The following is a 26,212-nucleotide window of genomic DNA, read 5'->3' on the forward strand; positions in this document are numbered from 1 at the left end:
ACGAACGCGTTGTCGTTTGTGAGCGTCTCCGCCTTTACGCCTGTTTTTCTCTTTGCTATGCGAAAACGCAGCGAATGCGTACTTGCGACCAATCTCCACCGGTGGCGTTCGTCATTAATTGCAAACGCTCCCCATGGTTTGAGATGAATTCTCTCTACAATCTATGCTTTCTATCGACCAACGCCAGCGACCCCAGCAACCCAGCCAACCCAGCGCAGTGACCCAGCGGATCAGTTTACAATCAGAAAATAAAAGTCACACATACATTTTTTTTTAACTGCATAAGCATTTTAAAACAGATTTAAATGGTTTTAAATGTCACGGTTCCAGTCTTTGTTTTGAAAACGCCAGAGTGCGTGTGTTCAGCGGTTCTGCGTGGTTTTGCCAGGAGGGGGTTTTAGCGTCAGCAGCGTCCGGTGGTTCGTTGTGTACGAGTCTCGGTTGAACGCAGGCTTACAATTTTCTACTTTTTAGGTAGGAAATCGTTGCTTGCAGTCCGGCGTACTCATCTCGCCAAACGTGTGTGATCCCAGCTGACAGAAATCTGGTAAGTTATCTTGGCAGCACTAACCCGCGAGCGTCATGGCCCACTGGCTATCGGATACATCCGCTATCGAGCGCGCTGATAACTCTTGGACGACAAACTGTCCAACTCCATCAGTTTTCGCGTACTTCGTAGTCTTCTGGAGGAACATAGCTTCTTTAAGGATATGGGCGTGTAGTTCGTAGCTGGTAACAGGAGTATAATTAGCTGAAAAACGACCCAAATACCCCTAATTGCCAAGTACGACTTGGCTATGTCCTTAGCGTCTACGCGTTCTCTCGTTTCCTAGCCATGGCTGTAAACAAGGGGTACCCAACGTGTTAAATATTTTCTTTTCTTTTTTTCGGGTCGAGTTCACAGTGCTGAGGTTCCCAGCGCAACGCGCTGGGAACCCCAGCACTGTGAGTTCCAGCACTGTGAACTCCTCCTAATGTATGTGTTTTTTTCCCCTCCGAAAATTGCCCCCCTTAGCATCGAAGAGGAGCACGTGCCCTCCGACGTCGCCGTCCTGGATTCTCTCAGATAAAGTTATTGCAATAAACGCTAGAGGTTCAGGTGGCGCTAATCTGCTGTTGCATTTTGAAGCAGACTGCAAACAGTTTAAATTTGACTTCCGGTGGTAATGCATTCCTATGGGAAAACGCAGATACGTTTTCTCTTCGCGCTCCATTATAAGAGCAAATATTGCTTAGTGGTATGACAAAATAAAAAGTTTGGATCGTTTTACAATGGGATGTACAAAAATATGTGTCGTAGCGTTTATCTTCAATGGTATGAAGCACGCAGTGTGAATCAGCTTGACAGAACGCCAAAAGGATGTTAATATATGCCAAATCAAACAATTAAAACAGACGACAAGGACAAAGCATGGAGTTGTGGAACGAAGAACACGTACGGGATTAGTAACAAACTGTGCATGAATAATCAAAATAAAGCAGTAACCGAGTGTTGTTGCTCTGAAATAAATGATTGTTGTTGATTGATAGCTTGTATTGATATATGCTGTACAACATAGACCTGGGCCTCAATTTTTGCTAACTAAATGGCAACTCTGCTTCATTTTTGGTCTTGAAGAAACAATGCAGTCCTCTTCAATATAGCCTAGGAAGACCACGCGTCAAATATTATGATACAGTTCTGTCTAAATGTTTCTTAAACGGTCTGGCAAACTTTGCAACTCGCCAAGTTGCAGAAATCGGCTGACTCGAGCGGGCGAATTCAGGTGCAACCAACACCCCAGTCAAGGCTATGGCATGGGCCTAGCCAACATTGAGCTAAACGTCATCACCATTGCCCCCTTTTGCTTGTTTTTACTTCTCCGGGCGAGCATAGTGCGTGACGTCAGCAATGTTACCTCTTGGCGCTCAGCGGTGTCCAAGTGGTTAACGTAACGCGCCTGGCGCAGCGCGCTTCTTGGGAGCCGTCTGGCCGCCCGCTGTGGTCCTGCTGTAAACGCCGTCTTCCGCATCACAACCGCCGTCGTCGTCTCACCGTTTGTGATTATTGCTTCTCGGAGTTTCGTCCACATTACGGACACCACGTGCGCAGACTTATTCCGCAGCTGTGCCGATGTCGTCGAATGTCGTAGTCACCAAAACGTGGCGAAGAGTGCGGTGGAGACGACGCTTGCGCCTGACACACGCCCACCCCAATCCCACCCGTCGTTTGGCCGAGGATCACGTGATCTCGTGCCACGTGCAGCCATGCTCTTGGTACCCCGAGGCCAGTGTTGCTGGATGGAGCCGAAGTTTCGATTTTGATTTCCGCTCATGTTCAAAACTAGATTTAAAAATATATATCCCATTTTTTGCGAAGCAAACAAAGTAGTGTCTTTTACTAAGGCTTTTTAATTCGAAATCACTCATTAACCCGAAATCTTCGAAATTGAACGGAGTTGCCTTTAAACGTCGTGCAGTAATATTTAAAAAACACGAACTAAATAAATTACACTTTTATAATGTGAATAAAGCTACATAGTACCCGTTACGAGTAACTAAACTACACTGATTTCTATTATTTTCTGGCGAAGAGAAAAATATCACATACGTTTTCCCATAGGAATACACAGGAAGTCTGTAAAAGTAGACTGGTTGTTGTCGGCTTCAATTTGCAACAGAAAGTCCCGTAGACACTAGTGCCACCTGAGCCTCTATCGTTTATTGTAAAAACTCCATGTTCTGTCATACTTTAACGTGAACAACTCAAGAAAATACGAGACTCAAATTCGAAAATTTGTGCCGATCCTCAGCGTTCCAGTTCAATTTAAAAAGCGCTCACAAGTTTTCTCTTTTTTTCTGGAACCATATAAACTTTTAAAGCTTCTCTTAATTGGTTCAAGGCTACTACTGTCTATACAGCAGAGCAGAAAATTGCAAAGTACCACAGAAGCGAATATAGACTGATCGTGTCCACCCACAATGTGCTTTTTAACCACCAACATGTATTTTAGTGTGCTAAACGCACCATATATAGCTTCAACATACAAAATATTGGAGAAAACTCCTTCAAGAATGCTGCTGTTGCTACTCGGAAGGACCATCTTATCATTACAAATGTTCAGAACAGTATTATAAATGGCTTGTATTGATATTTTGTCGGCTGCCATTGCGGTGTTCTCATAGCTAAGTGCTTACCTTCTGCAGTTTACATTTTGCAACACCATATTTGTTCTTTGGCAAGAACAAGTAGGAATGACCACCAGCCTGGTGCGATGTCATGTGCGAGCCATGTATAGTTGCTAAGCTCTTCAATTCAGTGTAGATATCACATTAAGCTCTACTGTTATGTTTCAGTCAGAAGTACAATCATTGAACCTGGAAAGTATTAGCTTCCTGCTCAGGGCACATTTTTTTTTTTTGTTTCATGTTTAGAACATTGTGTCAAAAAAGTATAGAACAACCCATTAGCTTAAGAAAAATTAGTGTACTATTTCCACTGATATCCAGAGGTATTAGCCATGTTTCCAGTTGCAATTTACACTCAGTCATCTAGCCATAAAGAATCATGAAACTAAATGGTTCCGCCAGATTTTGTTTTTGCGTGGCAAAGTGCCAAAACAGCGCCACTATAGTCTGTTGAAACTCAAGAAGGTAGGGCAAGGGAATGGAAGGCCAGGAAGGAGGAAGAAGACGGAATGCTGGAGCAGAGAGGGGGGAACCATCTCCTCTCATTAGTGTTTTGTCTGCTGCCTCCTCTTTGGCCTTCATTTCCCTCGCCCTACGTTCTTGAGTTGCAATGGTCTATAGTCCACCTCTTGTTTGCTGCCTAGAGTGCTGAAACAGGTTTGACCTTGCAGCATTGGAGGAACGTCTGTGTGAAACAGGCAAAATGGAACAGGAGCTTCCAAGTCAGGCTGCCCTCCTGGTGACGGTCGTTGAGGCACACCACTCGGAGGAAAGGGAGACAGACTTGCTAGCAGATGCTGTTGCCCAGTCTGGCGCTTGTCTCGACCCCGACACCATCTTAGTGCCTGGCATTGAAAGCAATCTTGACCCGGTTGACCAGACAGGTGAAGCCGAGTTGGCTCCACTTGAAATGGAAGCTTCCCTGCCCCTGAACTCCACCGACAGTGGGAGCAGTTTGCAGCTTCAAGAAGACCAGAAGTCTGAGCAGCATCATTTTGAGCAGCAGCTGCTAGAGCAGCAGCTGCCAGAGCAACAACCAGTAGAGGAGCAGTCAGTAGAGAAGCAGCCAGTAGAGGAGCAGCCAGTAGAGGAGCAGCCAGTAGAGGAGCAGCCAGTAGAGGAGCAGCCAGTAGAGGAGCAGCCAGTAGAGGGGCAGCCAGTAGAAGGGCAGCCGTCGAAACAGCACTTATTGGAGCAGCAGCCAACAGCAGTGTCACAGACCCCTCTAGACAAAGCTGTCATGGCTGAGCCATTGAGTGGCTCACCAGTTAAGGAGTTCCAAAGCCACAAGCACAGAGAGGTGGCACCCACATTGCAGAATGGAGAAGAGGGCCTTGAGCCTGCTGAGCAGCCCCCCAAGCCTGCTGAAGAAACCCCGTCGAGGTATAAGCCAGCCATGCTGAAACTGATGGCCATGTTAGCCAGCCAGGAACCACCCACTCCTACCAAGTCACTTCCTTCAAAGATGGAGCGCTTGACTTTTCGGAACAGCACGCCTGCTCGTAAGGTGCCTGAGAAGGCCAAGGCTTACAAGACCTACTTCCGTCAGCAGAGTGCAAGTTCACAAACTGGTCCGTCGGCCTACGCGTGCCAAAAATGCAGCTTCCGCACCAGCCGCATGGACAACCTAGTGCGTCACAACAAAGCCGACTGCGCCTTTGTCAAGGACTTCTTCAGCTGGGATGCCAACACCTTTACCGAGGCGACGCAGCTTCCCAAAAAGCGATCCCTCTCACCAGACACCAACGGCGGGGTCGTGGCCAGTATGGCTGAAACGAGTGTGCCCAAGCGCAAGGGGGTCCCACGCAGATACCTTGAACTGAGCTCCAAGTCTTCTGACAGGAGGAAGTCAACCCCCAGCTCCCAGAGCAAATTGCAGTCTGAGTGAGTGCCTGACATAGGAAGGTTTGGTGTTGCAGTGTTGTATCAAAGTACCCCAGTGAGTCTGGTCATTTGAAATTGTTGATTAATAATCTCGAAGCTCTCGAATATGGTGGCTAAAAAACAACCCCAAGAGGCATCGGTAGGCTCAACCTTTCACCACTTCAACTTTCCTAAATGAGCTTGGCTTGTTTGCCAATGTACATTTTGCTAACTATTAAGAAAACGCTGCAAGCAGTTGTAACTTCATACGCTTCATTTCAACCTAAAGCTGCACGAGCGAAAGGACTTGAATCCCGAGCAAGGAGCCAGCAGTCTGAGAGCGGCATATTTGGGTTTTATGTTGTATTTCAGTTGCTCTTTAAAGATCCTCAGGTGCTCTAAATTTTATTTTGTTTCCGTTTTCAACTCTTGAATGCATCATAAATGGCCCCTCAACATTCACAAACAGAACATTGTAGGTAGTCTGTATTAGATTATTTAATGCTTGTTTGGCACTCTGAAGACCTTGGTTCCCATATTTCATGATACAGAAAAGAAGGAAAAGATCTGCATGGTTGGAGTAGCCAACAAAAATTGTTATAGCTGTATCTACTGAACTGACACTACCTGGGAATGTCAACTTTTGAACCACTCATTCAATCTGCATAAAATTTGCAAGTGGTGTTTGTAGCCATATAGAAGGTATGCAAAGTTTCAGCTCTGTGAACCAATTTTATGAGCTACTATCCCTCAAGGCCTGTTCACACTCTTGCGACCTCTTAAAACTGGGTTCTTGTAACCTCTTACAACGAGAGGACACACTGGTGCCATCTATTGGGTAGCAGTGTAAACTTGGCGATCCGGCATATTTTCTGTTTGTCTCGCGGATTGTCTTTTCTTTCTTGGCTCGAAAAACTTTTGTAAACGTTATAAAACGAGCCTTTCTTATAGGTATTACGCACATTTGACCTTAGCTCTTGTAAAATGCAGTTCCGGGGTCACTGCATAGATGGTACCAGCGTGCCAGTGTGTTCTCTCATCCTAAGAAATTTTAAGAGGTTTCAACAAGACTCATCTCTCGGTCGTGCTCGGTTGCAAGAGTGTGAACGGGCCTTCAGAACGAAGTAAAGCAGAGCTTGGCATAGAATCTGCTAAATGACTGTTGTTGAGAAATGGTGTTAATAACTACATATTTTTCTGGTGGAATGCATACTGGAATACCTTTTGCCCTTTTTTGTGAAAAGAAATTTCACGAAATATGTATTTTTCAACTAAAAACAAAATAATGAAAAAAAGGTATCTTCTTCACATTTACCAAGCTTTGCAAATGACAATTTTTCGTAATAAAGGAACATGTAAATGCAAAATCTAAGTTTATAGTAACCGGCTTCATAAAATTTTGGTATATAAGCTGCAAAAATTAAGTCTTGATAGTTTCATAATGAAAGTATAGCTTTATTAAGTGAAATTAATGGCAGAAAGTGCATCGGAGAAAAATGCATTCAAAGTGCTCAAACCTTACCTTTTCTTTCGCATCAATGAACTAAAAATACTTGATAAAAAAAAAGAAAACAGCTATGCAGTGTAAACAGATGAACGTCCTGGGAATACTCTCGAGATGTGGCAAATGTAAATGTGGCATTTTTCAAATCACCTTTTCTTGCAGAAAAAAATTTTTTTTGGGTAGTGTCTAACCTTTAAGTCAGTCAAAGTCTATAAGAAACAAATACATATATACAAACCAAATGCACAAGGTGTCCTTGGACTCTGTATCTGATGAGCCAGCAGTAACATGCACACAGAAGGACGACAAAAAGGTGTGACATTTCACTTTTGGCACTGCTTGATTGGTGCTCTCGGCCCATACCGCCGGCTCCGCTCTAAGGTGAAATGAATTATAGCTCCTCCTGTGAGCATCTGAAACATCCCTAATTCCATATTCTGGTTGTTATTTTTTTGCAGAATTGCATACAGCTGATTTTGACACATAGGTTAGGTGTCTGCAAATTGACCGCGAAATTGAGGAAAAGTGGCAGCAATACTTTTCACTTGTTGGTGCCTTACGGTAGATTTCTCTACACCAGGTCTATTGAAGATGGATCAGATCTGGAAGATGAACTGAGCCTATCGAATGCCACGCCACATGAAGGTAATTTTCTCATGGCTTTAAAATGCTGCCTGCCTCTACAGTTGCACTCATTTCCATCCCTTTGCAGAGTTTGAGTTTTCAGAGGACGATGTTGTCTGGGTAGAGTGGAAACGTCTACACTGGCCTGCCCTGGTGAGTTTTCAGACTACTATCTGCGCTGCAACCTAAGTGGAAGTGTCATTTGTGAGACATTGCTTGCTGTTGTTCTCAGGTGCTGAAGTTGTATCCAAGTACCCGGAAGGCCAAGGTGTTCCTGATAGATTCCATTACATCCAAAGAGACGTAAGTATGACCCTGCGTTTTCACTGGCTCCGACCAAACTCGTCACTATACGCTTGGCCGTAAACTTGTTCCTAAACAGAGTTATGATCAGTGTGAAGAAGATCTTCGACTTCAACAGTGCTGAAAGAACCAAACGATTTTTGGTAAGCCCCTTTTTTTAAGTTGCTGTGAGCTGGTAGTGATTTTAGCCTGTCAGCATTGGATAGGAATCAGTTTACACTTTGCTGTCCCAGTGGCACTAACTCTTTTATTAATTTCAGAACGAGGGCCGTGTGGGACGCAACAGTGGTGCCCTCGTCAAAGCAGTGCAAAAAGCTGAAGAGTTCCTTCGTAAGCGTTGCCTCGGCATCAACATCAATGCCCGGCAGTTCTTCTGCGATGAAGAGGGTATGTAACACGATTATCAACTACTAGGCTAGTGAGGGCATGATACGCACAGACGAGTACAGGTGAAAGGAATGGTTTACAAGGCCGTTTCACACATCCTCGTTGGTGCACACCTTGTTGCTATTGTGAGGGGAGTGGGTATAGTAATGCTTCCTGTCAATTATGTCGTTCCCCTTTCTAGTTCAATTGTCTCCCATGGCAATGCTGGCAGTCCAGCCCCTTGCATTAGATGCTTTTATTCAGGCTAGAATTGAAAGGTGGTTGGAGACAAGCATCAATGACTATAGAAGTTCTCTTTGAGACGAGTTGGGAGGAGTTCGCCTTGAATGAAAAAAATTTAGGTTGTGATAAGAGTGAAGGTAATTATGTAAAGAAACCAGGCACAGCAGAGGCTTTGGATTATTAATGATATTCTGAGTGCTCCTGTTTTAAAAGCGAAAGATATATGGGAAACCTCCACAGACCTTGCTGGCTTATGTTGGTCGCACCATAGCAAGGCCATTGGAGAGAGTGTCAGCAGCAGAGCGCAGCTGTTGGTTCGTAGCACCATGTGGAGTGGTGGTGGGAAAGGGATAGTGGTGCACAAACACTCCCTCCCTCCACCTTGCTGCATAGGAACAGGGGTTGCATACTAGGGTAGGAACTGCGTATTAGAATAATCTAGTTGGCGAGGCGGTACTTCATGGTCAGATTGCATGCGCGGCGGCATTTCAGAGAATATGAATGACGCAATGCCCCCCAAGAGGTGCATGGATGAAGAAGAGCAGTCCTTTATGCATTTATAACTTCCTTTGCCACGTGTCACATTGTATGTCATTCCAATAGCAAGTGCTGCTGTTTAAAAAAGGTCAATTGAGTGGTATCGCACCTTCACTGCATTTGATGGAATGTCTAAGCGAGGCGGTTTCTAAAGTTCTTTGCTGCATTGCATTGGCTGTTGGGCAGAACTGGGAGTTGCCTCTGACTTTTGTTGCAGTGAGGTTCACAGAAGACCCTCCGTCGGAAGCGAGCGACGACTCATACGTGGAGTGCTCCGAGGCCTCTCCCGAAGAGCTGGGAAGCCAAGGCAGCGACACATTGTCGGAAGCGGCTCAGGCCAGGTGGGCACAACTCATAATTAAGCTAATGGTGGGCCCCCTTAGTGGACCCATCCTTTGGTTGTACCACGCCTGTGTGGTACAACACATTTTTTGTGTTGTACCACACTCTAACACATTTTGAATCTCACAGCAAGGAAAGACGCAAACTACGCAATGAGAAATTGGTCGACTGCATCAAGGGCGGAAAAGTGAATGTGAGTGGCCCGTTTTTGTGCCACTTCGTTTAGTCGGGAAAGAGTTACAATATTGTCTAATAACCTTTCCGACAGAGCCACCTGCTGGGCATCCTCAACGGGACAGTGCCTAGCGAACGCCACAAGAGGTTCCACAGCAATGTCCAGTCCGACCGCATCCAGCTGAAGCAGTGGTCCTGGTTTGGGCCAATCGACAATGCCTCACAGGTACAGTGGTGCTTGCTTCTTTTGTGTGCCAATGTGTCAGTGACGCTTGTCTTTATAAAAGCTTCTCCCGAGAGAGCAATCAAAACTGTACGTTGTGTGCAGCAATCTGAATTTTTGTTTTTGTTGTTTCCAGCAAGAGGAGATCTACGAGTTTTGTTTTGAGCTTCTGAAGGCAAACTCCGACCTGGATGACACTTTCGACATTGCCTCGTATGTCATTGAGGTGTGGTGCCCCGAGGCAAGTGTTCATTCACCCCTCTTTTGTCCTCAGCCATTGATTTAACAAAACAAAAAAATGCATTCTGCAAGAAACAAATTATGGGGGTTGACGTTTCGGCCAGAACTTGGAAATTCGATTTGTAAAAAGAGTTAAAATATTTAAAACTAAATAATTTCTGAATAGTGTTTGCTGCTTGATTTGATGCACAGCTCATTTTTATTTTGCAAAGTATTAAAGTTTTTCTGATATTAAAATGTTACAAATACAGTCGAGCAACTTTTTAACGAATTTCGCACGACCAGCAAAAAATTTTGTTGTGAGAGTCCCTTCGTTTTAAAAGTTGAGCACGAAAAATTGAAAGCTTCGAATTGAATGCGAGCCATTGCATAGTGCTGCACCTGCGTGGCGTAGGGGCTGCCACGAGAGGGAAGTTGCAGCTCAATCGGAACACGCTCGTCATACTACAAACCACATATTCTAGGCTCAGACGGAAGAGGCTGGATATAGGTAGGGACTTGGGGCCGGCTCACTGAGACTGAAAGAAGTTTGGTTAGATGGTGGCAAAAATCGGCGGGCTTGTCAGACAGCAGCGAAACGGTTTTGAGGCTGCCCACCAAGAAACAAAGTTTAATTTTTGCACGAGTCTAGGTGGTTGAAACCCACACGTGAAATGAAGTGTGCAAAAGTGTGCAACCCACACAGAGCATGATCATGTTACTTTTTCATGAATATACCTCCTTTTTTTCCAGTCCACTGCTATATGTAACGGGGTTCTAACGTGCCATATATCGGGGGCTGGGCAGTATCGCGATACAAATGTATCGCGATAGTATCTTACAGATACTTTCGAGTATCTGTATCTCTGTATCGAGATACAATATTTGTATCTCAGTAGTAAAATACATTTACAATGTATCGCTTGTATCGCAATACTTTGCCTGACTTAGGTATCTCGTTACATTTGTCACAGTTTTTGCGATAAATTTAAAAGATAAAAACATTTGTTTGGTGCGAGTTGCTTCACAGTTTATATAATGAACACGCTCTATAACATCATCCAACTCATTCACCAACATAAAAGAAAAACTGGTTTAAAGAAAGTTACAGGAAAGAATAACAATATTAGCTCCTCTCACAAAGCCTTCCTCTCTTTTCGATTTAGCAGAAAGAACGCTGTAAACAAGTTGAGTGGAGAAAAGTATGGCCCTGTTGTCCAATCTCCTCACACTATGGGTGACTCAGAATCATGTAAGACGACCATTTTAGATGCGCCCTCACGCCAAAACAGGGATAATTTCGGGAAGACTGCATTATAGACTGCGTACCATGTCAAGCATGGCACGCAGTCTTTAACGTTCTGTAACGATGTGGTTCAACATAGGTGACATGTTTTTTTAGCGGCGTTAATGATAAATAAAAAGTTAGATGTAAGGGGTAGTGCATAAAATGGCGAAAAAGAGGAGCACAAGCATAAATTACCATTCGCATTCGCCAAAAGCTACAACCTCACCACGTGGTACCGTTCGGGAACAAATGTATTTCTATAAGTATCTGTGTCTGTATTCCAGAATACTTTTTTGCCGTTTCTGCAGAAGTATTTCAGGGATATCCCGTTGCATAAAAGACAAATGTATCTCAGTATCTGTATTTGGGCCTTAAAAGGCATGTATCTCAGTATTTGTATTCCCAAATAATTTTTGGAGTATCTCTGCCCAGCCGTGCTATATATCACAAATGCCAGAATTTTGCTTATGCAGTGTGTGATCGCAGTATTAACAGAGAAATTTCAGCAACTAAAAGATAAACAAAAGTCCATTCATTTTTTTTTTATTTTTATATTTTTTAGACATTTTGGTTATTAAAATTGATGAAACATGCTCAAGATGCTCCACTTGCATGTCATCAAAAGAGGACAAATGATAGCAGTGATTAAACTCTCTCACTGGTCTCAGTTGTTGAAAAAGTTGGTACAGGTGCCTTTGGTTCTTCACTCTTGATTGTCTCTCCCATCTTGCTTATGCTGCGACCTACCGAAATCAAAGCACATCCTCAAGCGAACCAGGGTTGGGCAGAGATACTCTAAAATGTATTTAGAAATACAAATACTGGGATACATGATGAAGACGGCTAAAATACTGATATTGAAATACATCCGTACAAAAGTATCTCTTTACGTATCAGAAATACATTTGAAAGATAGAAAAGTATTTGGAAATACAAATACAGGAATACATTTTGCCAGGGCAGTAATACTCGCATAAGTGTTTTTTTTTTTTTTTAAGAGCTTTGTGTGATGTGTATTTTTGTATTACCGGCAAAGAGTTACTATTTGTAAAACAGAAGTGAAACAACTTTTTGGTACAAGTTACTATTTGTAAAACAGAAGTGACACAACTTTTTGGTACATATTTCATTTTTTCATATCGGAGCAATACAAAACAAAAGTGAACATACGAAAAAAAGTTAAAAGGGTGGAGGAAAAACACTAGCGCCAGCAGAGGGTGTCAAACACTCGTTCTGCGACGGCAGGCAAAAACACCACTGCGCCTTCTACGGCTCGTAACTCGAGAACAAAAAATCTGGAGAACATGCGGTTTGCGCCCTCCTTCATTTAAGAATTGCCCCCAAAACATATTTTTTTCGTGAAAATGAAAAATTATACCCTTTTAGCCTGCCCGATTTGAGATGAAACCACCCATTATCATCATCATTCATCATTATTACGGCCGGTTCCACTTGTTTAGGCGAGCTGGCTGCGATAATGACGAATCACGTGCCCGAAAGGGCGGAGCAATAACTTTACCGGTACTCTTTCCTGTTTAGTTTCGGTTTGACGCCATTTACCAAAGTGACATTTCTCGACCCCGTAGTACCTACTAAGAATTTTTTTATCCATATTTGACGACACGGCTAGACCGTACTGTGGCCGATCTTCAATCCTCTAAATACATTATGTGCCCTCAAGTGAAAAATTAAAAAAGTTATTTAAAACATTTTAGTTAATTAGCTAACTAATGACCTAATTTCACCTTTTTTTCTAGAGGCCATCATGGCCACTAATACTTCCCCAGGGCTCAAATTACTCTATCTCACGTTCCCTATTTTTGAAAATTTGGTGCAGCTAAAAAAAAAACACCCTGTATAAATAGTAGAGAGGATATATAGGAGAGAGAGAGAAGTGTCAATTTAAGCCCTTCCAATATCTCTCGCTTCCAAGCGGGAGGTAACGGAATCTTGGTTTAACTCTGTGCTCACTTCGCATTACCCAAGACTAAAATTTAGTGTTCTCGGTAAATACCGATAAACCATGAAAATTAACCCCAGAGTCGGAAAACTCAAAAAGCTCAGAATTGGAGGTATTCTTGAATACAAAAACCAAGCTTTGCAGGAAGAAAATCTTGATCTAGTTTTATTTTGTTTTGACACAAAATGCCACCCCCCATGAACTGTCCGCGAGGCTGGTTCAAAGGAAATCCCACACCTGTGTCTTCTTCGACATCATTTCCAATAAACCCAGATTTTTCGTCCAACACCAAAATTTGTTACTGAAGAACACTAATCTGCGGGAAAAAAGTTAAAAAAAAAAACACGTCCTTGAATTTAAAAAAAAAAAAGCCCTGAAAACACAAAATTCTAATTAAGACGTACGAGCTAGGCACCAGCAACGTCTGGAGATGCGCTCGATCGGAGGAGCTATGCAAGCTCTAGCTAGTTGGTGATCTGGAGGGTTACCCAGGCTGACTTGTAGTGGTTACAAAAGAAAAAATGCTGGCCTTTTCTCGTGAGGTTTATATTTCTTTCACTTTGGGAATGATTTTTGGGGGATGATTTTTTTCTCTCGGATTTGGTGCTTTTCAATCTCAAGTTTCGGCATTGGTAAAAAAATCATCAAAGAAGAAATTGTCTCAGTGATGGAAGTGCTGTGCCAATTGCTCCAAATTGCGCCAAGGACGCAATCCTGCTACATGTAGCGCCAAATTGTCATTTTACCGAAGAATTGCGCCATGCCTGCGCCGAGACGAGATGCAGCAATAAAAAAATAAAAAATTGAAATCTTATAAGAGCGCGTGGCGGTACCGCGGTATTTTCCGCCCCGCAACTGTTACGCAAACCGAAACTGCGAGGGCGCATTATCATCATCATCATTGAAAGGAACAACGTTAGTAACATCTGATACCAAAGCCGCAGAGGCTAAGCGAAGAACCATCCCACTGAGCAGCCTATTTTAAAAAAAAAAAAGAAAAAAAAAAGGCCGAGCTTGTGGATGTTTTCAATGTTTGCCCGCCCTGTTCCCGTGCGCTAGCTACCAGCGAAGTCAAAGCTAGTGGGAGCCCAATGCTCTGTGCATTCCTGACTCGCGCGTGTGCTCGTGCTGTGTTGGCACTGTTACGGGCTCCAATGCGCGCGCTTGTAGCTTCGGCTGCGCTCGCACCGAAGCTGAAACGAAGTATAGTTGAGTTGCACCAAACTCTGGATGTGGTGCTGGTAAAGCCTCACCGTCCTTTTCGCAGCACAAAGCACTGCGCGACTCGCGCGACTGCGGTGTCTGCTCCGCGGGTGTCCCTTCTCTGCAGCGCGTCGGTGCATGCCAAGGAGCGCACTCAACGGGTTAACTTGCCGTAATCCGATCGTGACTTCGCCAGCACATCGAAAATGAATCAGAATTTTTGAAGCGAATATCAGATACCGCAATATTTGAAGCTGCTGCCCGAAAGACAACTCTAATCTGAACTAAAACATTCCACAACAGTGAGGGTCGTTAGATGCTGCTGCAGATACCTTAAAAGAAGTGCAGGCTGATAAAACTAAATATCCTGAACCATCAGAACTCAGTGTGACATATTTAATTGTATTTTTTTTTTATCTGACGAGCAGATAAACTTTATTTAAAAAAAAATGTTTTTTTGTGTGTTTATTTTGTTGAATTTTATATATCCTGTCTTAAAAAGGCGACAGCCGCTGTGTTCCAATAATAGAGATGGGCTTTATACAGCAATGCAGCATTGTTTCATTTTGAAGTAATATGCCAACATATGCCGGACCCTGCTCCAAAAGGGCCACTGCCTGCTCCAAAACAACATTTTGCCTGCTACAAGGACTGCTCCAAAAGTTCAAATGGCACTTCCATCACTGTTGTCTTCAGCCAGTGTGCTGTACAATGTTTGCAATGGGCTCTTCGCTTTCAGTGGAATTTATGTAGGAGTCATGTGTGAGGAGATGTGTGCTTTGGTCGAACGATTTTGCGAGTATTGCACGTGTTAAGAAACACAGAAGCACACTTTTTTTTTTTTCTGAAACACACTTTTAGAATTTGTAATTGTGCCTGTGATTGCACCTGCGGTGGAAGAACTGAAAGTATGTAAGCGAGCTGTTGTATAGAGGCACGGAGACACACGAGAACGTAACCCGGGCTGCGGCAGTGGGGAGCTGAAGGATTGTGTCCACACAGCACGATCTTGTGGGTATTTTGCAATGGCAGCTGCAGAAGGGGTGACAGGAAGAAAGGGAGAGCGCTCTCCCCGTGATCACGTGGGTTTTTCGGAACTGCGGTGGCCTACATGGGGGAATAGAGGGGGGGGGGGGGGGTGTGCAGGAAAGCTCTGTTGTGCGAGGAACAACGGGCAGAGGGAGAGAGTGCCTCTGCTGTAGAGCGGGGTTTTGCGTTCCCACATGAGCATTTTTTGCCAGGAGGGGCACTAACAGCTACCACTGTAAAGGAGCATGGGATTCCTCAATTTCAAAAATACATGCACATGAACACGGTACCGACGAGAAAGAAATGAGAGGAGTCCGAAGGAAGAAGCAGCCTTGCGGACAGTTCAGTGTGGGTCGTGTTCTTTTTCAAAACAAAATAAAGCTGTAGATACAGGTATCCTTCTCAATAATCTTGGGTTTTTCTTATTCAAGGGCAAATCCAATTCGGGTTCTTTTCCCCGTTTTCCCAGATATTTATAAAACCAGCTCAAGAATTTTTTTTTTTTTTTTTGTATTTATTGAAAACATGGGATCCTACTCATGAGTGACAGAACCTCTCATCACTGGTACCAAGTTCAATTAGGCAACTGGTCTCTTTCAGATCCTCATGAGAAGTTACAGCTTTTGAGATTGCTACGGAAAATATGTCCGTGGACTATTATACGAAACGTTCGCCTAAAAGTTCTACACAAGAATGCGTAGTGCAATGAGGCATACAAAATAAGATTGAATATTCTATCAAACTATGTCCCAAGCACTCTTTTAGCCTGCTTTTAACATCTAAGCATAAAAACAAGCACTAAATAAGTTAAAGGCAATATTTTTTAATATTGCCATTTGCGCAGAGCTGCATAAGGAGTGATGTATCCGATAAGGTTGAAACAGGCAAGCAAGACTTGGTCGGCTCCAACACCATACAAAAACAAATACTAATCACTGATCCCGGGAATCAAAATCATTGCCATTCAGTGTGGCCATGGGAAACAGGCTTTAGTGCCTTCGTCTAAGCAAAACGTTTTTTCTGTGTCCTTATGCGGGGACCTCAAGAGGTGGGAGCAACAGCCAGTAACATTGTGATAGTGCATGAGAACGCTAGCTCCTCCCTTTTTGCCAAAGCTCTCTGAAAGAACTCTTGGGAATGGCAACAAAAGGTTTTTGAAGAGTAATCTATAGCTTTTCCCACTGTGGAAGTGATGATGGTAGCTTCAAGGCAGCTCGCCTGGACAGAAGACTGTGCTCAAAGGAAAGTAAGGACCCTCAAAGACCAGACACCATATTGTCGAACAGAAGAATGAACATTCATTGTTCTGTTCGGCAACGCTTAATCCCCTGTGGTCTGCGGAAGCCTTCCAAGGACGACGGTGTAGGTCGCTACTCAGAAGCTTATTGTCGTATAGAAACGGGCTCATTTTTTTTTTTCTGCACTGTGCTTTCAAGAGGACGCAGGTGCATATTGACGGTTGGGGCCCCTGCTTAACCTCTTAACTGGCTAGTCGGAGGAAACGACATCAATACATGATTTGGAGTGTTGAAATGTCGAGCTTTGAAATTTTGAATTTCCCATGTTCGGATACAAATGTTTCGAATTGTAGGTTTGCGCTAGGTTCTGGGACCCTTAGTGTGCCGTCATGGGGAATTATAAGCAGGACTCATCAGTATCTATTTGCAACTTCAATTCACTATAGGTGGCGCCACTAGTTTTCTAAAAGGGCGGTTATAGTCAGGGTCGTAGATGCATGCCACTGCTAAGTCTGTCTAGTGTGCTAATTCACTGGGCAACACAAACTATTTCTGCTAATACAAGGACGGTAAGGTGTTATGAGCGCAGTCACCTTTTTATCCGGAAAACAAAAACGGTGTTTAGCATAATATTTACGCCAGGAGGCGGGTTGTAATTCTGCAGCGAATCCGAAACTAAGATTTATTTTTTCTTGGTATAAGTCTTAAATTTGGATTCTTTTATAACTCAGGATGTGTCTCACATCACAATTATTCAGTTAAAGAACTTGTTTGCGGAAACTTTATTTTGTGACATACGTGTTCGATCCAGGCACTTCAAAATATTCTGGAAAGTTCAGAGTCCCTTTGAAGAAAGGGTCTTTTATACACCTTAAAAGTAACCTAGAATATTGTATGTGTTGAAAAAATTGCTCCGATATTTGTGCGTTCTCGCTGCCTTTTTAGCCAAGGTAATAGACCCTTTCCAGAATTCAGTGCCATCTGGTGACTCAAATGGCAGTTTAACTTTTACCGTACTAATGGCGGTAATGAGCCTGTGGTATGCAGTATTTTATGGGGCACCGTCACTTCCGCAAGTCAACGGTAAATGAGAGCGTGTGTTTCACTGTACTGTCCTTTTTCAATCTGTTTCAGTGTCGATGGTGAAAAAGATGTAACCAGTCAGAACGAAGCGCCAGCCCACATAGACATTTTGATAAAATTCTATAGATCAAGGGGATTTGAAACCGTGTGTGTGCTACTGACAGATGGACTGAGCAGTTAGAAATAAACGCTTACACAGCTCTTGCATCCAATTCCTGCTTCACGCCGCGCTTATGTGTAAAATGTATAGGAATCGAATCATCTGCTTAGGAGCATCTTCAACTTCTTCCTTCATCACTAAACAGAAGGCCGCCATTAGTATAGCACATTTGCCATTTTTCAGATGATGACACTGATAAAAGTTGCCAGTCTGAATTCCGGAAAGGGTCTATTGTCATGCAAGATATGATGAACTGTGGGCCTTTTATTGGGTTTTTAGGTATCTAGATGATTAATTGCTTTAACATTATTCCCAACACAAAAATAACAGAAAAAATCCAGTTTTCACAATATGTTCACAAAACATATGAATTAAATGCTGTTCTCACTACAAAACCCCATAGACGAAATCTCAGTCAGACTGCTGAAGCGTGTGTGTTTTTTAAAGCAATGTGTGACGCATAGGACTTTATATTATATCCAGTCAGAGTTTGTCTATCTTGATGATGATGTCAGTTTTTCATATCCTAAAAAGAAAACAAAATGATACCTTTCTGAAAAAACTTATGATTAAATGGCATATTTTTGCTATTGTGGCATTTATTGGGGCATACATTGATGCAATTTGTAGTAATAATAATAAGCTGAACATATTTTAATACATAACTTTCGAGCTCTAATAAAATAACATATTTTAATATATAATTTTCAAGCTCTAATAAAAATCATTGCTTATGAACCTAAATTCAAACGCACAAACAAGTATGACCATCAAGTTTGTGAATTATCATCACTGGTACCAATTGCAGCATTTTTTAATCAATAAGCTATAAAATAACAGCTAATGTGAGAAACGCGTGTAAAATTACATTGTGGGTAAAGCATATTGGGCTATCACAGTCGCGACTTTAGACAAAAGGAAATAACTTCCAAAGTCGCCGCCAATATCCTTCGAAGCTAAATCACTCCCCCCCCCAAAAAGTTTGTAGTTTTCAATTTTTTTATAACGTTTAGTTCCTTTCATTTCTATGCACAGTTGTTGTGCCAATCGCAGCCTTTCCAGTTTGAGGGAATGCATACCTGCTTGCTCACTGCAACACGTTTCGTTGGCATTGGAAACCGGGGAAACAGTATTGAGTCTTAGTATTGCGTATACGAGCGAACGCAAGCGCTGCGTTTGCTTTAGCTTTGCATGTCCTACACTGCGCTTGCAGAGCCCAAAATTGCAGTCTTGAATTGGTGCATGGCAGGGACACGCATGCGCAGCTTGGAGCACCCAACAACGCACAGCGCTTGCTGTGCGTTGTTGTTGCGCTTTGCCGGCTGAGCAGGAGAATCTGAGGACCCTCACTAGAGTGCCTCCCGTTTCCGCCATGGGACGGCGAGCAACAAACTGGAGATGCGAATAGTCGGTGACAGGTTAAGAGTTCAGGGAAAGCTCCTTCTACTTTAGCAGAGCGAACACTGGAGAGGCGACACCCTGTTCAGCGTTCGCACCAAGGGGGAAAGGGGCAAGAGGAGTTTCCCCTGAACTCTTAACCTGTCACTGACTAGGAAATGTTTTTCAGAGCCTCTTGGTTGGCTCGATGGATTAGGAATTTTTGCTCACTGTTGTAGGCCTGCCTTCTTTGGTTAAATTATAGTTTGATCCCGGATTTTAAGGGGGAACACTGGTCTTGGAGCTTTTTTTTTTTTTTTTTATCTTATGACCAAACCGAATGAAGCTGCACAAGCTTGTTCAATTTTTTGTGCCGATTTTATATATCTGGTAATTTTCTCAGTCAGTAGAATTGTCCTCAAGATAATTAAAACTTGCCTGCCTTTGTTTGGAGGAACAATAGGGAAAAAAAAAACTGCTCAACAGAATATCCTTTTTAACACATGGCTGGATATTATGAAGTGTAGAGAATACAATGTTGGAAGTACTTTTAAGATAAACCCAATATTAGTGATTTTACCTCACATTGAAGTTCAGTGCTCAATGCATGGCTAACAAGTAATAAAACAAAAGATCAAATAGAAAATTTTCTAGACTTATATTAAAAAATCTGCTCTCAACATTGTATGCTTCACATAATTAGCTACACATTTCAGTAGAAATTATATTTCGACCTGCTCTCTTGGAAATTTTTAACAAGTCCAAAAATTGTTTTGTGGAAACAATGTTTTAGAGTCAACTTCAACGCACATTACATTCAGCCCGCATAGACATTATAAATTGATTTACAGCTCAAATATTCATCTATGAAATTATAAGTCTGGTAGATTCAGAAGAACAACAGCCATCGCCATTTTCAAAAGACTGCAGTTTTAGGCAGTTTTTGGCTCCAAAGACTCATGTCCCCTCTCAAAGGGCAAAGCCAAAGAAACCCTCTACCTATATTCAAACAAATGAAGTACCATATTTTTTGGAATGTAGTATGCAGGCTATGCATTCAGAAGTTCCTATTCTAAGCTGTGCGGACTATCTAAAGCTGCGGACGACGCAGATTCCTTTTTCAAAGTTGCTCGAGATCATGCTGTTCCACGCTGGACATCAATCTGCAAGAAAAGTCGAGATGGCCAATGTTGCTATCGTGATCGATGTGGATGCCCCGCGGGCGAAGTGTAAGGCAGCTGCGCCAAAGCAGGCGATGTGGATCAAGCTTGATCTTGAAGGCACAAACACCCATGGGCTTATCTGGCAGATAAGAGACTGTGGAGTTTTTCAGGAACCTCAGTCGCAGCACCTCCGAAATGAAGGAGAGCGTTTACACTCCAAGAACAAAAACAACAAGATCTTTAAAATGTACCTGCATTCATATTGTTTGACTAATCAGCGTGGATGGCCATTTGTCGGGGGAACCGATTTCCAGTAAAATTTTAATATGTACATTCAATATGCAATAAAAAGTCTGATATTTGCACCTCCGAAACAAATCTTGTAATCCTCTTAGTAGCCTAGGAACTAGATTTCCATATATTAATTAAGAAAACGCACATTCTTGTTTCCACATATATCTTTCCTTGCCTCAATAATTTTTCAGGCGGTGATGAAGGCCCTGTGCCGCGTGAGGCGTGTGCAGATGGATCGCGCTGAGGAGATCCTTGTCCGAGCCGTGGTCCCCAGTGCTGCAGAGTACGAGATGAAGTGCCGCGAATTGCTGTCGATCCCACCCACACCCGAAGAAAAGCGCGAGCACAAGGAGCGCCTACGCACAGAGTTTCGCGATTTAGGCATCGCCGACGACATCCTGGCTGCCCTAGAATTTTGAGTGCTGCTTTCCTCTCCGCCATGGACTTGGGCAAGCCAGTCACTCTGTCGGGAGAAAATCTCCCCCCTCCCCCCCCCCCCCCCCCCCCCTTTTTTTTTTTTTTTTTTTTTTTAAATTTGGCTTGACTGACACTTGGGAAGTCATTACGGTGCAATGGACAAAGATGTTTTTGTTAAAGCTGGGGCCATACCTTGGATTGTACTTTTGTTACTGGTACCTGTTAGATTCAGCATGTGAACCTAGGATGGTTGCATATTTGGCCTACAAAGTTGCGCAGAGTGCATTGTATATTTTCATCTTTTAAACATTACATTAAATGTCTCCTCGCACGTTTGTGTTAGCCAAGACAGGCAAGGACTGCGCAATGCGAATGTATCTTCTTTCCTTTGTGTTGGCACCACGCAATTCAGAAGCATTGTTGGTCAACCCCAGTCACTGTTTGTCGAGGACCGGTCGAAATGCAGTTCTGGGTAGGACCAGGCCTTTAACCATTTTAAGCGTATAACCAATTGTGATAATTTCTGACAACAAAGAAACTTGACAAAAGTTTAAATAGCATGCTAAAGCGTCGCCCCCCCCCTCTTTTTTTTTTGTGTGGAATAATTTTGAAAAAGATGTTCCAGCAGATATTTTCAAAAGCTCAAAAGGCATACACCAACGTGCGGCTTTGATGTTGCACTGCTGCTGTTGGTATGGCACAGACGCTTTGCACAAATCTGGTTTTTGCACATGCATGGTGCCTGCACCTAGTGTGGACAATAGGGTGTGTATTTTGCGGTGTTTATTGAGAAAAATCTGTGGACGTTTTTCTGTGTATTTATTTTTTAAACGCCGCTGTATTTCGGCTGGACAGCTCGCGACAAGGCTAAAAACGGCAATCATCGGTGAAAAAATTTGATTGAACATGAACACTTTCACTTGTCAGCTGCCCCCCTTGCCTCCCCCATCCAAAAAAGTGGAACAGTTCCAGCAAACTGAAGACTGGGCGACATCAAACCAAACTAGAAGCCCTTCAAAACTGAACCCATAACAATGAATGCACCTCTGTTCCTAGGCAAAGAGGCACATTCTCCAAGGTCAGTGGCCCTGGACCACACTGATGTTGGCAGTGTTTCCTTAGAACCATAGCAAGCAGCTGCTGAATAGACCTTGGAAGGAAGCAGGATCTACGAGAATGTTTGACGAACCATTACGGGGGAGGAGTTTCGAAGAAAAGAGCCATCGCTAAAGCGCGATCCAAACCAACGCTTCTTTTTGCGCCTGTAGGTCGTGCGGCTGCGGATGCGACGTATTTTCGTGACGTAGCGCTCCTTCCGGGCGCGCACAAAAACGCGTGGTGACGTAGTAGGGTGCTCCTGTGTCCCGGCCAATCGGTGGAGGGCAAGCTAGTTCCGGCTCCGCGTTTCTTCGCCGCCTTCTCAGAGCAAGTGACAAAAGCGCCCGGTGCGCATCCACAATTGGCCCTCTCCTCCCCCCACTTTTATTCTCTTCCAACATAAGCAATCTCTCTCTCTCTCTCTCGCCGCCTTCTGGCTGTGACAGACTGGCCTAACCGGCCAGTCTGTTGCGCGCGTGCGCGTTCGCCCGAAGCTGGCCCGTCCAAACCAAAGCGCACGGTTCTGACTCGGAAAGCGCGCCCGGAAACAGCAAAAACGTCAGGAAATGCGTCACATCCGCAGCCGCACGACCTACAGGCGCAAAAAGAAGCGTTGGTTTGGATCGCGCTTAAGGCGAAAACATTCAACGAGTGGTGTTCCGAGGTTTTAATCGAGCCGAAAATAATGAACCACTAGTGTTTTTGTATTTGTCAAGGGCAGATGTTTATTGCCGTCTTTTAGTTCAAATCGGAAAGTGCGCAGCCAATGTATAAGACACCGGAAAATCAGTGCCTCGAATGTCACGTGCAAGTGTACTCCTTACACCGGTCGCCATGCTTCATACGAAGCACAGATGTCTCGACGTAACCTTTCATAACGCAGCATAAGGAAATTAAGCCTGTGTAAGCCAACCTTTTTCGGCTTGCGAATATTAAAGGCCGCCTTCATGGCTCGAAGCAGTGTTCTTCATGCATGCTGCACGAAAATGGTCTTGTCAGTGGCTTCGGCTGATTGTTTCTCATAGCCCGAGATGGAGCTTGATGTTTGCCCGTGTAGTCCTTTGCCAAGCATTGCAAACGAGCAAGCAACATACAGTTACATACAATTGCCTCAGCAGTGCTAAAGAGATGCATTTTCTAAAAAGTTGTTTACTTTTGTGCTGTTTCACAGGTTACATTCAATACATATGTAATATGTATAAACATGGCCAGCATCATACACATTACCCAATTTTTTTTATTAGAGACAAACATTTTGGTTTATCATTTTACAGCCATTTTGTTTGTGCTCTGAGGGAAACAAGCTCCCCAACTTTTTTTTGCCCCAAACATAGCTTGTGTATCCAGCATAGTAGGGATCTACATGCAACCCCTCAACCAGTCCCACAGTCAGGCACGTAGCCACGATTTAGAGGGGGCCGGGCTTGGTGGCCTCCTCCCTCCCTCCCTCTCATGGATATGTGCCTGCCCACAGTCATACATTCTCCTTTTGCAACTTGAATGAAGCTTTCTCTATTGCACTTTGGTTTGACAGTCTATTTTGATGAATGCATTAAATATAGGTCCCGTGGCTTTAGATGTTGAGGGTGCCAAGTGGTGGTGTTTTACAAGCTGACCTAAGTATTTTTTTTTAAATAGGAGTTAAAACACTACTTAAGGGATCTTTACTTAATGCACTGAAAATTACATTTTGTATTGCAATACACTCTTGACAAAAACTGCTTTTGTGTTCGCTGCAATCAAAACTGTTGGCCTTCTTTCATTAGTGCGAGGAATGACGTAGATATTACTCGCAGAGCGTCGTACCTCGTGATGTAGCACCACTGCTATGCACCGTGGTAATCTTGAAGCAGAGTTCATATGATGCTATGTTTAACACTTGTAATGAAGTGACTCGTTAGTTTCACAAATAAAATGTACACTTCAGAAGAAACTTGTTGTGGTGTTAGAAAAAGCCTAACAATGTTGATAAAATCGAGAGTGCACCTCCAAGTACCAGCCTTGGAAATCTTTCCCTTTGCAATCTACACATTCATTATAAAAAAAAAACAACGGAGGCGAAGTGCATAAATTTTTTTTCCCGCATTGTGTTTGCTCTGATATGGAGGCTCCCCATCCCGTTCTGTGCTGCCTTCATTATTAACAATGTAATCCATCAATGCTTGCTCCCTGAAACAGCACCAGCAGACTGGCTTTATTACATCTCGCATAGTTTGTGCTTGTATAAAGAACATCCAAAAATACAACCTATCTATATTTACATAATTTCTGTTTTCGAGATAGCTATCTATAAAGCTGCAGGCAGAATGCTGGTAAGCTTTCCATTATGGGCTTTGTCTCACAACCTTGGGCAAGGGGCTTGTGTCAAAGCTGCAGCAGTCTAAAAAAAAATGTTAGTTTCGCGTGCTGTAAGCTTTTAAAATACACTCCTCTTTCAAGTCATTCTTGTGGTGAGGACTAGAGGTGGACAGATGTTAGTGTTGATGCCTCTTTGCTGCAGACTGCCTGGTTGGAACTGTGGGATAAATTAGGCTGGGTTAGCCACAAGTATGTCGCACGATAAAGTGGGCAAAAGGAAGGAATGCCTACCACGAGATTTTGTCTTGTGCTGTCCTGTCGGTTTTTGAAGTTCACCAGTTCATTTCTTACGCAACTGGAAGATATTTGGCAAGTTGGCACGAGCATTGGCAGGAGGCGTGGTAAAAATCTTGGTCATCTTTCGTTTCATCTCTTCCATGCTTGCTATGGGCGATGTCAGCGATGATGTCCTGTGAGGATGGGCAATTCCAAAGAAAATAGTATCAACTACAGCCACACCATTATGGGTTCCTCTGGGAAAAGTGCCATATTATTGTCACTTTTCGACATGACCCCACTTTTAGCACAAAATGTGTTTATGGGTTGGTTGGCCATCTGGAATGCTATGAGAAAGTATCGCAGAGATACATACCTCACTAGGGATCAAACCCCAGAGCTTTTGCTTTGTATTCTACTGCTCTACTTCTGCGCCAGCCAAGTGGCTGAGTGTCGCTACAGTTGCTATGTAGTCTTGGTGTCCCAATGTCGGGAGAGGTGACATGATGTCACACGACCATGCAAGCTATAATTATGTTACCACTACATAGTAGCCGCATGATACACCAGAGTTAAGTGGTCATGTCGTATGACTTTACAAGATGCCACAAGAGCACATGTGAAATCACGACTCCGCATGACGCAAGAAAGGCTTATAGAAGCTGGCCCAAAAGCCTATCGTGAGCACCAGGAGACCAGTAAACCGAGCCATAATTTCTTGTTTACCAATGAAAAAAAGTACAGTGATTCAAATTGTGGTTTAATGGGAAAAATGTGCAACTTACCTTGATTCTTTGCATAATGCTGAGAGATGCAGAGTGTGCTGTCTCCGACAATTCTAAAAGCCCCAAAAATTCGGAAGGTAATGGTAATACACAAAAGAGGTCTAAAACTTCTAAAAATTCGGTCACATTTAGGAAGGGGCAAAAAAAGTCGGAGGCTAAGACACGCACAATGCATTCTTTGTCTCTCGAGTTTATGCGAAGAATCGAGGCAAGTTGAAAATCTTTGCTAGATGGACGAAAGTGATTTTCAAAGTACAAGTCCATGATTGTAACATATGGCAGAGCTACTCCAGACAATACTGACAAAATTATAATCCAAACATACAATTCAATGCCATAAATTGACCCAGCAGTCAAACAACCGACTGTACCAGGGGTGCCACAAGCGAGGCGAGAGAAAAGGCGACAGGCGCATGACATGCTTGCCCCATGATACCACAGCCTTCATCAGCGAGTGGCTGTAAACTAGCATAGAATGCAGGAAGTATCCAGTACTCCCGCATCTACTATATGTGCGATGAACCACACTATGAAGCCCATGTCCAGCGCATGTACCTACCTGTCTCTGCTGCAATCCAGCTTGGCTTCAAAGTTGCCGATCATGGCCGCCACAGCGGCCTCGTGACACGGCGCCACCTGTCGGGCATCTTCCAGCAGGCAACGGAGTCCCGGTAGAAAGGCTTCTGAAATCACTTGCTCTGGAATGTCTGGATGCACACATCAGGGACTCGTTTCTGTCAGCCACAAAGATCTGCCCACACTCCAACACAGTCTATCTTGGTAAACGGCAAAATTGTGGCTCAGTGAGCCGATCGGAGTGAGGCGCCAGACACCCTTCCGACCGAGAGCACTGCCACCATGCCTCACTTTAACACCATTATTGGCTCACTGGTGCTGTATCTTTCACCATATACCAAGTTACGCTAAAACTGAGTGTAGCTGGTGTCGTTCCCATCTGCTTCGCGACGAAAGATGAA

At 43.6% G+C, this 26,212-nt stretch overlaps 2 protein-coding genes across 4 annotated transcripts in view; one reads left to right on the forward strand and one right to left on the reverse strand.

Annotated features, from left to right (window-relative positions):
* The first annotated feature begins 232 nt into the window (after positions 1 to 232).
* Positions 233 to 20,866, forward strand: LOC8040031. Its single transcript, XM_029982886.4, has 12 exons — positions 233 to 547; positions 3,840 to 5,052; positions 7,116 to 7,180; positions 7,248 to 7,312; positions 7,392 to 7,462; positions 7,542 to 7,605; positions 7,723 to 7,849; positions 8,826 to 8,949; positions 9,080 to 9,143; positions 9,219 to 9,350; positions 9,484 to 9,588; positions 20,553 to 20,866. The coding sequence occupies exons 2-12, from the start codon at positions 3,872 to 3,874 to the stop codon at positions 20,778 to 20,780; spliced, it is 2,226 nt and encodes a 741-aa protein (XP_029838746.2). The 5' UTR covers positions 233 to 547; positions 3,840 to 3,871; the 3' UTR covers positions 20,781 to 20,866.
* A 2,227-nt stretch (positions 20,867 to 23,093) lies between these two features.
* LOC8040029 (RAB11-binding protein RELCH homolog) overlaps positions 23,094 to 26,212 on the reverse strand; it is a 29,058-nt gene continuing 25,939 nt past the window's right edge. For all 3 annotated transcript variants that reach the window (XM_029982889.4, XM_040498827.2, XM_029982888.4), the window contains 3 exons: positions 25,795 to 25,942; positions 24,466 to 24,644; positions 23,094 to 24,391 (listed from right to left, as the gene is read on the reverse strand). In XM_029982889.4, coding sequence (XP_029838749.3) covers positions 24,515 to 24,644; positions 25,795 to 25,942 — 278 coding nt within the window. In that variant the 3' untranslated portion in view covers positions 23,094 to 24,391; positions 24,466 to 24,514. The remainder of the gene's footprint in view (positions 24,392 to 24,465; positions 24,645 to 25,794; positions 25,943 to 26,212) is intronic.

This window comes from Ixodes scapularis, unplaced genomic scaffold (genome assembly GCF_016920785.2).
Source record: "Ixodes scapularis isolate PalLabHiFi unplaced genomic scaffold, ASM1692078v2 PGA_scaffold9__187_contigs__length_104089568, whole genome shotgun sequence".
Taxonomy (NCBI): domain Eukaryota; kingdom Metazoa; phylum Arthropoda; class Arachnida; order Ixodida; family Ixodidae; genus Ixodes; species Ixodes scapularis.